Raw genomic sequence first — 16,097 nt, 5'->3', positions numbered from 1 at the left:
AGACTCCATCTCCACTGCAAAAAAAAAAAGTCAGGCATGGTAGTGCATTCCTATGGTTTCAATTATTTGGAAGGCTGAGGTGGGAGGATTACTTCGGCCTGGGAGGTACAGTGATCACGCCACCACACTCCAGTTTGGGTGAAAAAGCAAGACCCTGTCTGGCAGAAACAAAACAAAACCAAAAACAAACCAAAACTAGGTAATTCATTGCATTAACCAAGGAGGAAGACTATAAGATCACCTCACTTGATCAAAAGCGTTTGACAGAATTCATCATCCATTCTTGATAAGCACTTCCAGCAAATGAGAAACGAAGAGACTTTCTCAGTCTGATAAAGGGTATTTAAGAAACACCAACAGCTAAGGATATACTTAATCATGAAATACTGTGTTTTCCCCCAAGAACAAGACAGGGATGTCTACTCTTGTGTCTTTATTATTTTAATAGAAGACCTAGCAAGTGCAGTGAGTCGGGAAAACAAAAGATAAAAGGTTTAAAGATCTGAAGGAATGTTTTAAAATTCTATTTGTAGATGACATGCTTATTTATTTATGAAATCCTAAGGAGTCTATAAATATAGCCACCAAAGCAAATGAGTAAATTTAGCAAGGCTGCAAATTTATAGGTTCAGTGTCTAAAAATCAATTGTATTTTTGTTAATACTAGCAGCAGACAAATAGGGGTGTTAAGAAAATTCATGAATAGTAGCGTCAGTACTCAACTACTTAGGAATACATTAAACACACACACACACGACCTCTGCCTAAAATGTCAAAACCTTGCTGAGAGAAATTAAACAAATGAAGAGGGAGTTGTGATTCTCATTTGGCCAGGTATGCTCTTACCAGACTGACACTCCCTCAATAACAAACTGCACAAAATTCTAAAAATAACATGAAGTACTGGAGAATAAACAAAAATAGGCATGTTTTAGAGGGCATTGACACTTGGAAGAAGGAAATGGCGCAGGCGAATTTTCTGTTGTACAGCTTTTGTCCATGTAAAGTGTACAGGGTAGCTAAAATTCCAATACAAAACCAAGTCTTTCTGGCCTTGAAGCACCATAGGTAGGACTTGGGAGAATCGCAGCTACTGGAGAGTGAGGGGTGAATATCAATAAGGAGGGTTTCAGAAAGAGAGCCCTGGATTCTGCCTACAAACTTCGCCAAAATCACCTGCTGACCCCACATGTGTGCGGTAGACAGTACAGCCAAATAATCAGCCTGATTTGAATTGCTCCATGGCAGAGTTTGTGGTTTGAATACAACCAGGTTAATTTTCTGGTGAAACAAAAATGAAGACTTTTTGGAAGATAGTAACAGAACCTCTAACTTCCATCAGATAAAATTCACAGTGTGTCTAGCATACAATCCTAAATTACTTAACATACAAAGAACAAACAAAATGTGACCCTTTAACATGAGGAGACCAACCCCAGAAGACCTACATGTTGGAATTACCATGCAGTAAACTGATCGATACCCTTGTGAATTGGAAAACACAGTAATAAGTTAGAGTACTTAAATTATGACTTCAAGAGTCACCTTGAAGCCATAGTAATCTGTACAGTGTGATACTGACATAAAAACAAATAAGATAGCCCCAAATAGATAAACACTGTGTGCCTATTTGATTTTCAGCAAGGTTGCCAAAGCAACCCAGTAGGGAAAGGAAAGTCTTTCAACAAATAGTGCTGGAACAGCTGAATATCCATATGGAAGAATGAACATGACTCCACCTTATACTAGTGGAAAAAAAATAATTCCGGATAAATTGTAGTCCTAATTAAAGCTAAAACTATAAAGCAATAAAATATAGGAGAATATATTTGTGACTTGGGGGTAAACAGAATTGTTTAAAATATGTAGAATGCAGTGACCATGAAAGCTGCAAAGTTAGACTCCATCAGTATACAAAGCATCTTATGAAAATCCATTGTTAAAAAATAAGTCAGAGTGGGAGAAAATATTTGCAAAACATTTCTGAAAGGATTGAATCTAGAATTTGTAAAGATTTCTGTAACTCAGTAATGGAAAGATAGCCTAATTTTAAAATGGACAGTAGTTGGCTACTTCACTGAAGATAAAGGTCCAGTAAAGAAGTGGAAAAGTGTGTAATATCAGTAGGCTTCAGGAAAATGAAAATTGAAACCATAGTGAAACACCACTGCACAATCATCAGACTACCTGTAATTAAAGACTGACCACACCAAATGTTGATGAGGCTTTGGAATAACCAGGAGCTCTCGTACGTTGAAAGAGGGAGGACTGTAAAATCATACTTGCGCTCTGGAAAAATATCTGGCGATTTATTGAAAAGCTAAACACGCATCTACCCACTGACTCAAGATTTTCACTTCTGGGTATTTACCCGAGAAAAAAGAAATCATATTTCTATAAAATGACATATACGTTCTTGAATGTTCATGGCAGCTTTATTCACAATAATTAAAACCTGGCAACAGGTCAGGTGTCCATCAGTGTAAGAATGACTAAACAAATTGTGCTTGTTCAAGTAATGGAAAACAACTACACACACACACATCATATACATTAACATGGATGAATCTCAAAATCATGCTGAGTCAAAAAAGCTAGACCCAAGTGAATATGTATCATATTCCATTCATAGACTTTCCAGAAGACACGACACCTGTGGTGAAAAGATCAGATTAGTGGTTGCCTCTGGGGATGGGGGCATGGATGCCAGACATTGAGAAAGGGACATGGCTGATGATCTTGACAGGGTTGAGAAGTGTACAATCTATGCATCTGAGAAAACTCAAATGGTACCATTAAGATACGTGTCTCATGCTGTGTAAATTTCACCTAAAGAAAAAAGGAACCGCGAACTCTACTTATGTGCATTCTTAAGTGTCTAGATTTGTGGTATCTGCAACGTTTTTTTTTCTCTCTCTCAGACAGGGTCTAGCTCTGTCCTCCAAGGTGGAGTGAGTGCAGTGGTGCAGTTTCACTGCAGCCTCCACCTGCTGGGCTCAAGCCTTGGCCTCCTGAGTACTAGGAGCACAGGTGTGCACCAGCACACCCAGCTAATATTTTGGATTTTTGGTAGAGATGGGGTTTGACCATGTTGTCCAGGCTGCCCAGGTACAACCTTATTTTTAATGTTCCAAAAAGTAAGAGATGGATAGAGAGGTTAAGTAGATAGATGACAGAGCAAAGGAAAACAAATCCAAATTGCAGAATCTAGCTGATGAATATGTAGGGTGCTTACGCATAACTTTAATGGATGCTTGAAATTTTTTGTAATACAGAACTCAGGAGAAGATGGAAAGCTTGTTCATGGAAGTATCTGAGAAGTTGGAGTAAATACTTGGAAACTGTTGAGTTTTTCTTTTCTGAGGTGTTCCTCTCCAAAAGTTTGCTTGATTCTTTTTTTTTTTTAAAGATGGGATCTCACTGTTACCCAGGCTGGAGTGCAGTAGTGCGTCATAGCTCACTGTGGCCTGAAACTCCTGAACTCAAACCGTCGTCCTGCCTCAGCCTCCCAAGTAGCTGGGACCGCAGGCACGTGCCACCTTGCCTGGCTAATTGTAGAGGTGGGGTCTCACTTTGTTGCCCAGGCTATTTGCTTGATTCTTAAGAACGTGTAGGGATCCAGCTCTACAGAGCTTTCTGCAAACTTTCGTGATAGAATTAGTTGTTAAAATTGTACTTACTATATGAGCATCAAAGACCTTGGAATAAAGCTATTCGTGACATATCTGGACATATTATTGGACTTAACTATGTTATTGATTAGGAAGACTTGGCATTAGTTTATTTTTTAAAATTCTGTTTTGTGTGTGTTCTTGTAAAATTATACAAATGACAGTACCACAGCGTTGTGTGATGAGCTCTACTTAGAGCTGTGTACAGTTTGGGTATCTGGAATGTAGACATGTTCTGTTCTGATTTGAAACTTAGAATGAAACCCTGACATACTGGGATGCGCATTTGGTGACCCTGTTTTTGAATGGTTACTATTTCATTGCTACAAGATAAAATCGAAAAACATTTTCTACAGAGTGAAGGTTTAAGCCAGTTAAGGACCCTGTTAAACTGTCTCCAGATTTAATTACTGCCCAATTATGCCTTAATTATGAAGGAATGTGAGCACTTATCAGCTATTGTTGATGATTCAACCTTTTTGAAATAAATTTACTATATTTCTTTTGTATTTTCAGTTTTTTTTTTTAAATTTATTTATTATTATTATACTTTAAGTTGTAGGGTACATGTGCATAACGTGCAGGTTTGTTACATATGTATACTTGTGCCATGTTGGTCTGCTGCACCCATCAACTCGTCATTTACATCAGGTATAACTCCCAATGCAATCCCTCTCCCCTCCCCCCTCCCCCCTCCCCATGATAGGCCCCGGTGTGTGATGTTCCCCTTCCTGAGTCCAAGTGATCTCATTGTTCAGTTCCCACCTATGAGTGAGAACATGCGGTGTTTGGTTTTCTGTTCTTGTGATAGTTTGCTAAGAATGATGGTTTCCAGCTGCATCCATGTCCCTACAAAGGACGCAAACTCATCCTTTTTTATGGCTGCATAGTATTCCATGGTGTATATGTGCCACATTTTCTTAATCCAATCTGTCACTGATGGACATTTGGGTTGATTCCAAGTCTTTGCTATTGTGAATAGTGCCGCAATAAACATACGTGTGCATGTGTCTTTATAGCAGCATAATTTATAATCCTTTGGGTATATCCCCAGTAATGGGATGGCTGGGTCATATGGTACATCTAGTTCTAGATCCTTGAGGAATCGCCATACTGTTTTCCATAATGGTTGAACTAGTTTACAATCCCACCAACAGTGTAAAAGTGTTCCTATTTCTCCACATCCCCTCCAGCACCTGTTGTTTCCTGACTTTTTAATGATCGCCATTCTAACTGGTGTGAGATGGTATCTCATTGTGGTTTTGATTTGCATTTCTCTGATGGCCAGTGATGATGAGCATTTTTTCATATGTCTGTTGGCTGTATGAATGTCTTCTTTTGAGAAATGTCTGTTCATATCCTTTGCCCACTTTTTGATGGGGTTGTTTGTTTTTTTCTTGTAAATTTGTTTGAGTTCTTTGTAGGTTCTGGATATTAGCCCTTTGTCAGATGAGTAGATTGCAAAAATTTTCTCCCATTCTGTAGGTTGCCTGTTCACTCTGATGGTAGTTTCTTTTGCTGTGCAGAAGCTCTTTAGTTTAATGAGATCCCATTTGTCAATTTTAGCTTTTGCTGCCGTTGCTTTTGGTGTTTTAGACATGAAGTCTTTGCCCATGCCTATGTCCTGAATGGTACTACCTAGGTTTTCCTCTAGGATTTTTATGGTATTAGGTCTAACATTTAAGTCTCTAATCCATCTTGAATTAATTTTCGTATAAGGAGTAAGGAAAGGATCCAGTTTCAGCTTTCTACTTATGGCTAGCCAATTTTCCCAGCACCATTTATTAAATAGGGAATCCTTTCCCCATTTCTTGTTTCTCTCAGGTTTGTCAAAGATCAGATGGCTGTAGATGTGTGGTATTATTTCTGAGGACTCTGTTGTGTTCCATTGGTCTATATCTCTGTTTTGGTACCAGTACCATGCTGTTTTGGTTACTGTAGCCTTGTAGTATAGTTTGAAGTCAGGTAGCGTGATGCCTCCAGCTTTGTTCTTTTGACTTAGGATTGTCTTGGAGATGCGGGCTCTTTTTTGGTTCCATATGAACTTTAAAGCAGTTTTTTCCAATTCTGTGAAGAAACTCATTGGTAGCTTGATGGGGATGGCATTGAATCTATAAATTACCTTGGGCAGTATGGCCATTTTCACAACATTGATTCTTCCTATCCCTGAGTATAGTATGTTCTTCCATTTGTTTGTGTCCTCTTTTATTTCACTGAGCAGTGGTTTGTAGTTCTCCTTGAAGAGGTCCTTTACATCCCTTGTAAGTTGGATTCCTAGGTATTTTATTCTCTTTGAAGCAATTGTGAATGGAAGTTCATTCCTGATTTGACTCTGTGTTTGTCTGTTATTGGTGTATAAGAATGCTTGTGATTTTTGCACATTAATTTTGTATCCTGAGACTTTGCTGAAGTTGCTTATCAGCTTAAGGAGATTTTGGGCTGAGACAATGGGGTTTTCTAAATATACAATCATGTCATCTGCAAACAGGGACAATTTGACTTCTTCTTTTCCTAACTGAATACCCTTGATTATATTTTCAGTTTTTATTCAGGAATATCTCAGGTTTTCAAGAGATACAGTTTTTTACATCTGTAATACAGCAACTTAAAAAATCATTTGCACCTACTTGTTTCTCAATCAGGATTGTCTACATTTTGCAAACAATATAGGGAAGAGACTGGATTCTGAGGCAAATAAAAGGCCATCATTCTTAATCATTGATTAAGAATTTAAAGTTAATCAAAGTAGTCACATTGTTTTCAGTGATGTGATAAATAAATAACATTTAAACATTTGTAGTTGAATACTACAGTCTATTTTGTGTCTTTCAATTATATTTGTAGTGAAGATAAAATACACAGCCACACATAGTACTTGTAATTATGGAGACTTAAAAAAATTATTACAGTGATTAACTCTTCATTCCTAAGCTGTTTAAACTTTTAGTCTTAAGTCACATATAAAAATGAAAGGATTATTTTAAGTAGAAATAATTATGGATGCATAGTTACAGATTATTCCCCTAGAAGTCTGTATTGAATGAGTAGATCAGTAATCAAGAGCTGGAACCTCAGGAAAGTTCCTTTTGTTGATAATATTCTGCTAATTAATTTTACTGAGTGTTCAGCATGCTTTAATCTCACCAAGGTGACAACTTAGGTTGTTACCCCTTTTGATTTCTTAAAAAAAAAAAAAAAATACACTGTTTAGGCAAGAAGATCATGAAAAATAACAAATGAGTAAAACAATGGGGTTTATTACTTTCGATATTGATTGTCTAACTGCAGCACTAAATCTTGCAGATATGGTAGGAACAGTAAAACTGGTTTAAAGGGTTACGAGATTCTGTGATACGAGCCACCTTTTGCCCAAAGTTGGTAGTGTTTTCTTCAGCTTCTCACTGCTTCTCTTTTCTTTCTCCATAACAAAGATGTGAATAAATATCTATATCCTTAATGCAAAAAAGTAGTATATTAATTGACACAAACATGTAATATCTGGATGATTGGAACAAAGTGCAAAATGTTAATTTAGATGTGTATATATGTAGGCAAGTGTGTACTTTGTAAATTGTACACTAGATATTAAATTTTAACTTCAGTTTTCAAAAGTTAGCTTATTCTTAGATGAAGAAAATCTTTGTTTTACTGAAATACTTACTGTAAAAGTTATTACTAGGGAAATTTGATAAGGATTTCTATCAGGTTTACTACCAAGTCATCCTGTTAGTTTAGTAATTAATATACTGTATGCCAACAAATGTAGTTGCTATTTTAGTTTGTTTATGACTTTAATAGCTGTTTTACCTCTCCTCCCCACATCTTTTTCATTCAAGCTGGATATATAAACAAGAACATTACACAGTTGATGGGGGATAATCTGTTTTTAAGAAACTGTTCAATGCAAAGAACTTTGGGACTTTGCATGAGATACTAATATACGTATGATTGTTCATTTGCATATTAATGCAGGGACATCGTTGTGGTTAATGGTCTGTTACATCTTATTTCAACATATTGTAATATTTCACATTAATTTGTTAGTAAGCAATATCAAATTTGTTCAGGCAGAATTTATGAGACCAATTTTTGCTGATATTTTTCAGTACATAAGAGTTTTAAGAATATCCTGACGTTAGATGATCAAATAAGCTTAGGAAATGTTGAGCCAATGTGTTTGGGATATTGCTATCATTGTTATAACTTAATAATCTCTTTAGGTTATATTGTTGATTTCACATAGCAAGTAGTCTTAGTTTAACATTTTCAGACCTGTTTTCTATCCTTAGTACTTTGTAAACAGCTTGATGTTGTACAGGTTTATGTTTTTCACATTTGAGTAATGTACAGACATTTCTTGTGGACTTCCTTTAATATTAAATGTATAGAAACGTACTTGAATGCAAACATACGCTAACCGAAAGACAAATGTATACTCCGTTATATAACCCACAATCTTCCAATTAACATCAATTTAATAGGTGATGGATACTAGTTTTACACAACTTGCAGGTTACTTTGAGGTCGATAATCCATTTAGTCTTACACAGTACTTGATATAAAGTAGCTAGCCTATGAAGATAATTGTCATCAAATATTTGTAAGATGCACATTTTTTTCACTTTGAGATGCCCCTTATAAATAAAATTGAAAGAGGATTTTCAAGTGTTACACAAATAATGTTGCATTTTAAAGTAGATAATCTTAGATTAGTGAAAGTTATTGAATGTATAAAAGGCTTTTTATATAGTTGTTACAATCAGTGCTAGTTCTCTAAAATTTTTCCTGCATTTGTTTTTTTTAATATATTTTTAGAAACTGGCCATACCTGCAAGTTATAACTTACACTTTTTATTAACAAAATGAAAACCTGGGAGATACAGTTTTTCCCCAGTGTTATTTAGAATGTTATAATTTAATGTGACTAGGAATATTATAATCCACTTTTTGTACTATGAAAATACCAGTTGGGCCATCAAATACGTTGTTTGCTGGGTTTGGTACACAAAGGCCTTTGAGAGCTCAGGGTGTTGCGGGGAAATACATTGTGGTTAGACAGAATCTTTAAGGAAGAGTGGGTGATTAAAACTGCCTGATTAAAACCTACCAAAAGGCATCTTAAAAATTGACTTGGTTTGCTAGACATATTAAAGAATTAGTAGTAAAGTTAAAAGGTGGCTAGGAAGGGGCAGTTAACATAAATGCACATGGAAGAAAATTGGTACCAAAGGTTCATGTGAGACAGAAAGGACATTGTGTGAGAAAAGAATGATCAGGGCTCAGGCTGGCATGTTACTATTTGTCTGTTGTTATAATGCCCAAACTGTGCTTTAGATGATGCAGTATAGGAAGTAATGTGCCTCTGATGTTTTAGAACCGTATCTTTTTATAGAAGTGTAGAGAAGATGTTGATTTGCATTTAATTCTCTGGCAATATTTTCTTGTTTTATTTTTACAATTTTGGTGAAAGGCAGTACATTCACATGGCTCAAAAATACGTATGTTTATGTATGTATACACCTACAAGCATGCATATACACAAACATACATTGGAACCTCTCCCCACTCTGTCTGCACCTCACGTAACTACTGTTCATGATGTATGTGTGTCTTTATGCATATATTAGCGAGTAATTACAGATCTTTTTACCTGTCCTTTTTTAATACAGGAAGTAGCATGTTTTAGACCTTTCCATATCAATTCATAGGGTGCCTTCATCATATGCTAAATTGTCCTACGAATATTTTGTTGGGACTTTTTCTGTTTTGGTTTTTACTTTTCTTTGTGTTCTTCTGTGTTTTTCCTTTTTTCAGGTAAAATTTTCACATGGTGAAGTGCACAAATCATATATTCGATTTACTTAGATTCAGCAAATGCATATACCAGTGTTTTAAGATACAGAACGTTTCAATCATCCAGAAAGTTCTTTCATACTCTTTCCTAGTGGTTCTTCTGGAAACAACCACTGTTTGAAATTTTTCACTTTGAATTTGTTTTGCCACTTCTAGAACTTCATGTAAGTGGAATCATTCAGTGTAGATACTTTACTGTTCAGCTTCTTTTGATCACTATATTCCCAAGATTCATCCATGGGTCAGTAATTCTTTTTCAAGATTGTTTTGCTACTCAGGATCCTTAGTATTTCCATATGCATTTTAGATCAGCTTGTCAGTTGCTACAAAAATATTTTTGCTGAAATGGTGACTGTAATAGATATAAAACAAATCGGCAACAATTCATTAGGGAATGAGGGCAGATGGACATCTTAGTATTGACTCATCTGTGAATATGCTGTATCTCTATATACTTAGCTTTTAAAAAGTATCTTTGAGCAAAGTTGAGTTTGGGCAGAGTTCACAGTCACATTTTGATGTTTTTCCCTTGTGCCTCTTTCTTTACAGGGTATCTTCCTTCTTTTTTCAAACTCTCTGGCAGCCCCAAATGTGTCCTCTGATTCTAGGTCAGTAAAACTGCAGTTTTCTAAAAACAAACCCCCTGCAGTGTTCTGTTTGAATTCTAGTTGCCCTGCCTAGCTGTGACTGGGGAGTGCCCTTGGGTACACAGCCACAGAAAAGCAGCTCTCATCCAGTACAGTTTGCAGCTTTAACGGGTGGACCTCTCTATAGCTTTTGTCTGTTTTTGATCTGTCTCCACTGTTTTCAAATAGTTGATTATTATATTTTGTTCAGAGTTTATCATTGTTATCTGAAGGAAAGTTAGCCTAATTGAGGCTGCTCTGCCATTACTGGAAGTAGAACCCCCATTCTGTTTTGTGTATTCTTTTACTAATTGCATACTGTTTTAATTATTGAGAATTTGTAATGTGCTTCAGAATCTGGTAGGACAAGTCTTTTCTTTGTTAGAATTTTTCTGGTCATACTTATTTATTTTGGCTTATTATAGTATTTGGACTAATACCTGGATTTTTAAAGCATTTATTTTTATTGAGATTGCATCAAATATATAAATTTGGTAGAATTAATACCTCTATGATGGTATCTTCCTGTGTAGGGTCATATGTTTTTCTTTTTCCTCAGTGCACTTTTGTGTTCTTTAGTTATGTTTAAAATGTTTCTTTGTATAGTTTGACACAGTTATAATTACATTTATCTAGATGCTGCTTTATACAACTCTCACTATCTAAGGGGGATTGGTTCTACGATTTTTCACTCATACCAGAATTAGTGGATGCTCAAGTCTCTGATATAAAAATAGCATTGTAAGGCTGGGCATGTTGACTCACTTCTGTAATCCCACACTTTGAGAGGCTGAGGTGGAAGGATCACTTGAGTCCAGGACTTCAAGACCATCCCTGGTATCACAGTGAGACTTTGTCTCTACAAAAAGTGTTAAAATTAGCCAACTGTGGTGACACACGCCTAAGTCCCAGCTACTCAGGAGGCTGAGGCGGGAGAACTACTTGAGGCTGGGAGGTCAAGGCTGCAGTAAGCCTTATTTTAAAAATAAAATGGCATTGTATTTGCGTATAACCTACACATATTTTCTCATACTTTAAATCAGCTGTTCCCAACTGTTTTGGCACCAGAAGCCAGATTCATGAAAGACAATTTTTCCACCAACTGTGGCGGTGTGGCAGTGGTTTTGGGATAAAGCCATTCCATCTCAGATCAGCAGGCATTAGTTAGATTCTCTTAAGGAGTGCCCAACCTAAAGCCCTCGCATGTGCATTTCACAATAGGGTTCTCACTCCTATGAGAATCTAATGCCACTGCTGATCTTCCAGGAGGCAGAGCTCAGGTGGTAACGGTCTCTCCCTTGCTGCTCACTTCCTGCTGTGCATCCTGGTTCCTAACAGGCCGTGAACCGTTATCAGTCTGTGGCCTCTGAGACTCCTGCTTTAAGTCATCTCTATATTATGCATAATATGTAATACAATATAAATGCTGTATAAATAGTTGTTGTACCATATAGTTTTTAAATTTTGTATTTTTCAATTGTATTTTTTTTTAGTTTTTAAAATTTATTTTTGTTACTTTTTGATCCGCAGTTGGTTGAATCCAAGGATGTGGAACCCTTGGATACAGAGGGCTCTATGTTTTATTATAAATTGGTTTATTTTAAAAAATATTTTTTATTATGTAAACAGGTAATGATTTTACTAGCTAGAAGCAAATTTGATATTTTAAAATAACCTTTTTTTTTGTTAGGCATGATAATGATGGAACTGAGGCTTAAATATATCCTATGGCAGCAGTTGGAAAGTGACCGAATTAGGGTTGGGGTCTAGATCTGTCTGCCTCTAGATTGATTGCAAGTTCTTAACAATTACTGTTTATTCTTCTCTGATTCCTTTCAAGGATTAAATAAAGTACAAATTAAACTTCATGCTCTATTTTAGATTCTGGTTCTCATGTCAGTCCCAGAATAACTGGAGTGAAATGTTCTGATAGCAGAGCAGAATAGCCTCTTGCACTACACTTTTGTTAATTATTTTCAAAGAAGAGTCTGCTGTATACCATTTCTTTCATAAACTGAGACTTGCAAGTCTGTAGAATTTAGGTGATTCTATTGTGATTTAAACTACATTGTGCTATATGTTTCCAATAGATATTTGACAAATATCTTTTAAATAAACCATTAATGTCATGGTTTTTAAATCAGTATATCATTGGAAAAAAGGAAAAGGTCTAAGCCTTAATTTACCTGGCTTTTTCTGACTTTTATAGTCTGGTAAATTTTGCAGCCTGAAAAAGCAAGAGAATCTGTAAAATACTTTAATGAGGTGCTGGAAAATTTCTGAACAGGTTTTATTGTGAACTGTCCAGTCACTGTAGCCCCCAAAGCAGGGCATGACGTGTTCCTGCAGCCTGATATCTATGTGACAGCACCTGTAGCACTAAAGCCAAGGATACCAGGTGGTTCTGTTGCCTGGCCACAGGAAGCCAGCACTTCTCACCGTTGCCCTTTGAACTGTTGATCCAGTTAAGCTCACTAACAATGTGTAAATTTGAAATTTAATCAATTGCTTGGTTTATCTTCAAAAGATGTTTTGAAATACTCCTTTCTCCGCATTGAGGTTTTGATGATTTGGTAATATGTGAGAAATGGACTTTTCAGAAAAGTACAACTTAGTACTTGAGACACTGGCTGTCAAAGTTCCATTCCAGAACTTCCTTTTAAATTCTCTTTCCCTTCTCCCACTGACCAGAAGTTACTTTGAAATGAAGTAGAGGTAGGGAAAAAGGGAGAATTAACTCTGAGCTGTCCATATTCTGGAGAGAAATGTGGGAGAAAAATTTTAAGGTGGTATACTAAATTAGAATGACTTCAAAGTCTATTTCTTTGTTTATTCTAGAGATAAGAGAGCAACATAATTTTCAGTAAAACTTAAAAGTATCATGACCAAATAACCCGAAAATCTTAACTGTGGATGTATGTCTATTTTTATAGGGATTTTTTTCTATATTAAAATCAGATGGCATCTGTTTTTAGATATTTTTTTTAAAAAATTGGATTATAAAATGAAGCACTGTTAGTAAAGCTGATGGCAGAGGTTTTAGATCTTTTGAATAGAGGAAAGTGGTAAGGGCATTATAGGTATGATTCATTGAGCTAGAGGGCATTGGTGTTCACATTTTAGAAACATAATCATGACTTATCTGGAGTCACATGTTCCATTTTATTGGCTTCCTTCATATAGAAAATATAGTTACCAGCACTACATGCCTGTGAAAAAGTGAAGCAATTGTATATTTTCTGGGTGAAGGAAGTATTCTGTACATTCTCCATGTTTTACATCATGGTATTTTGAATAACCATGCTTCCATGTTCACATCAATTTTTTGTTTTTCAATTTATGCACAGCACTTGCTCTGAAATTTGGGGACTGAGTACACCAAATACGATAGATCAGTGGGATACAACAGGCCTTTACAGCTTCTCTGAACAAACCAGGTGAATATTCTGCCCTCTGTTGAATCCTAGAGATCTTGTGGGAGGGGGGTATATTTTGAAAGACCTATATGGGGTTGCTTAGTGTAATTTTGCCTAGGATGTTTCCTTAATGTAAAATAAGGCATAGCATTTAAAATATCTGCTTGCCAGTATAAAAAATATATTAAATGTTTCAGCTGATGTTTTAATCAATGCAATTCTAGTTTGAATCTTCTTTAAATTGCTGTATCCCCTAAAGAATAAGAATTTTGATAACTAGATATATATATTTTAGCTTGAGATCAGATTATAATCTGTTGTTGGCCTAATTTTTAAGTAGATACATGATCAGTTTTGCTAAATTTCTTGTTACCAAAATCTCATCTTTATACTAATAAATACATATTTAATGAACCCCTTTTATTACAATTAACAGTAGGTTAACTCATTTTTATGTTACTTTTTAAAATCACTTCATTCTCTTTTTTGCGTATATGGTATTTGTTCATTTCATCTCATCATACTCATCACCATCCACATTTATTTGTGAACTACATATATATACCTCAGTTCTCAAAACAGTCACAACTGGGTAATGAGTTGTAGTAGTCTGAGGAAGTTACTATCACATCATTGTTGGTATTTATCATTCTTCACACTAGTTCCTTTTTTGACTATTCAGTCACCTCCAGAATTAATACCCTTAGAAGCATCTCCAAAATGAGTTTGATTTTCTAAACATAGAAGTTAACGAAGTTTTTCAAGTGTAACTGCATAAACTCTATTTTTTTAAAAAATCAGTTTTTCCCAAGTAGTTAGCCTTTCATTGGCATTTGAGTCATTTATGTGACGTATTTATGAGAAACATCTGCTAGTGCTGCTGCATACTTTTATCAGATCCATTAAATAGTACATTTTTCTTCTTGATTCTCACTAAAACTAACTAAATGGCTGTCATTCTTTTCTTTATGCTTTTGCTGTACTAATTTAGCCCATTCGACTACACTTTTTTTTTTTTTTAATTCCCTCCTTTGTTTTCCCCTTGCTTCCCGATAGGTCTCTTGATGGTCGTCTCCAGGTATCCCATCGAAAAGGATTGCCACATGTTATATATTGCCGATTATGGCGCTGGCCTGATCTTCACAGTCATCATGAACTCAAGGCAATTGAAAACTGCGAATATGCTTTTAATCTTAAAAAGGATGAAGTATGTGTAAACCCTTACCACTATCAGAGAGTTGAGACACCAGGTAGGAACAATGCAAGTTTTTTTCTTGGTTTTGAGTTAAATGCCTGAACTTAAGTATATTTAAGTAATCTTGTGACCCAGGAAAATTTTAGTGTAAATTCTAATAAATTACCTTAAATTGTGCATATTATTTGGTGGTAATTAAATTTTTTTTATTTTTTAAAATTTTTAATGGGAAAACGTATCTTGGAAAGATGTGTCTGTTTCTTGGAGTAGCATGTGATTTGGCATGAAAGTGCATATCCAGGAAATCCTGTAGATTGGCAGTCTGCTTAGAGCTGTGCTGATGTGCTTCTACAGTATGTCCCTGCTGCAGTAACTTACTTTCAAGCATTTTGCACTTGGAGTGCTTTTAGAAGTACTTTAATGACATCATTTGTATATACACTGTTTAGTAAAGCTTGTAATAAGACTTCATTTAGTTAGCTGTCTACCTGAAACTATTAAAAAATATAGCAGTAGCTGTATTTTTGGAAATTTTTCTATATCTGATTGTACAGATAAAGACAATGTTAAGTTTTCCAATGGGGATTTATGAACTTTTATGGTAATGTATTACCAGGATCACATTGTTTCCAAAAGTTTGAGATAAATTAGAAGTTGGAAATTTGGATAATAGACTACATAAGTTAAAGCCGTAATCAGATTTGTCAGACCCTAACTTTAAAAATTAAGCTGCAACTTCTCTTCTTCTTGTTGAAACTTTAAAAAAGGTTCCCCTACTCCCCTTTGCTCTTTGCCATAACTAGGCTTTCTTGAACTTTTTCAGTTTTGCCTCCAGTATTAGTGCCCCGACACACTGAGATCCTAACAGAACTTCCGCCTCTGGATGACTATACTCACTCCATTCCAGAAAACACTAACTTCCCAGCAGGAATTGAGCCACAGAGTAATTATATTCCAGGTATTTTTGACTTCTGAATCTTCTAAAACTTGGATAGATACAAATGTTGTTCATAAGCATTGAAGTATTAGTAAATTGTGGTTTCACTTTTTTTAAAATGCTTTTGAGTTTTTAATAGAAAAATCGGATTTGTTGGGTGATTATTTTGTGAAATGTATAAGCCTAGTACATTAAACAGTTTTGTTTGGAGAAGAGTTTTACTTTATATTTCATTTTCTTTTGCAGTGACTTTAATCAAAGTACTGTGAGAAGCAGAAAAGAAAAGATCTTAGTAAGTTTATCTTAGTTGTTGAAGCTAAGCGAGATGCAGAATGTAAGCAAAACAAATGATGTAGGAAAAAAGTACCCCTGAAACACATGTAACTGAAAATCCACCCA

At 35.5% G+C, this 16,097-nt stretch overlaps 1 protein-coding gene across 9 annotated transcripts in view; it reads left to right on the top strand.

The window, feature by feature from the left end:
• The window catches only part of SMAD2 (SMAD family member 2), a 91,088-nt gene that overhangs the window by 49,142 nt on the left and 25,849 nt on the right, over positions 1-16,097 (top strand). For 5 of the 9 annotated variants that reach the window (XM_003914356.5, XM_021930107.2, XM_009192687.3 and 2 more), the window contains 3 exons: positions 13,498-13,587; positions 14,623-14,816; positions 15,585-15,719. In XM_003914356.5, coding sequence (XP_003914405.1) covers positions 13,498-13,587; positions 14,623-14,816; positions 15,585-15,719 — 419 coding nt within the window. Of the gene's footprint in view, positions 1-10,073; positions 10,133-13,497; positions 13,588-14,622; positions 14,817-15,584; positions 15,720-16,097 lie in introns of all 9 variants that reach the window. The other 4 variants (XM_009192691.4, XM_009192690.3, XM_021930108.1 and 1 more) reach the window with 2 other exon arrangements.

The sequence above is a fragment of the Papio anubis genome, chromosome 19, assembly GCF_008728515.1.
Source record: "Papio anubis isolate 15944 chromosome 19, Panubis1.0, whole genome shotgun sequence".
NCBI lineage: Eukaryota > Metazoa > Chordata > Mammalia > Primates > Cercopithecidae > Papio > Papio anubis.
The sequence above is the reverse complement of the archived record's forward strand: the minus strand, read 5'-3'. Positions and strand labels throughout refer to the sequence as shown.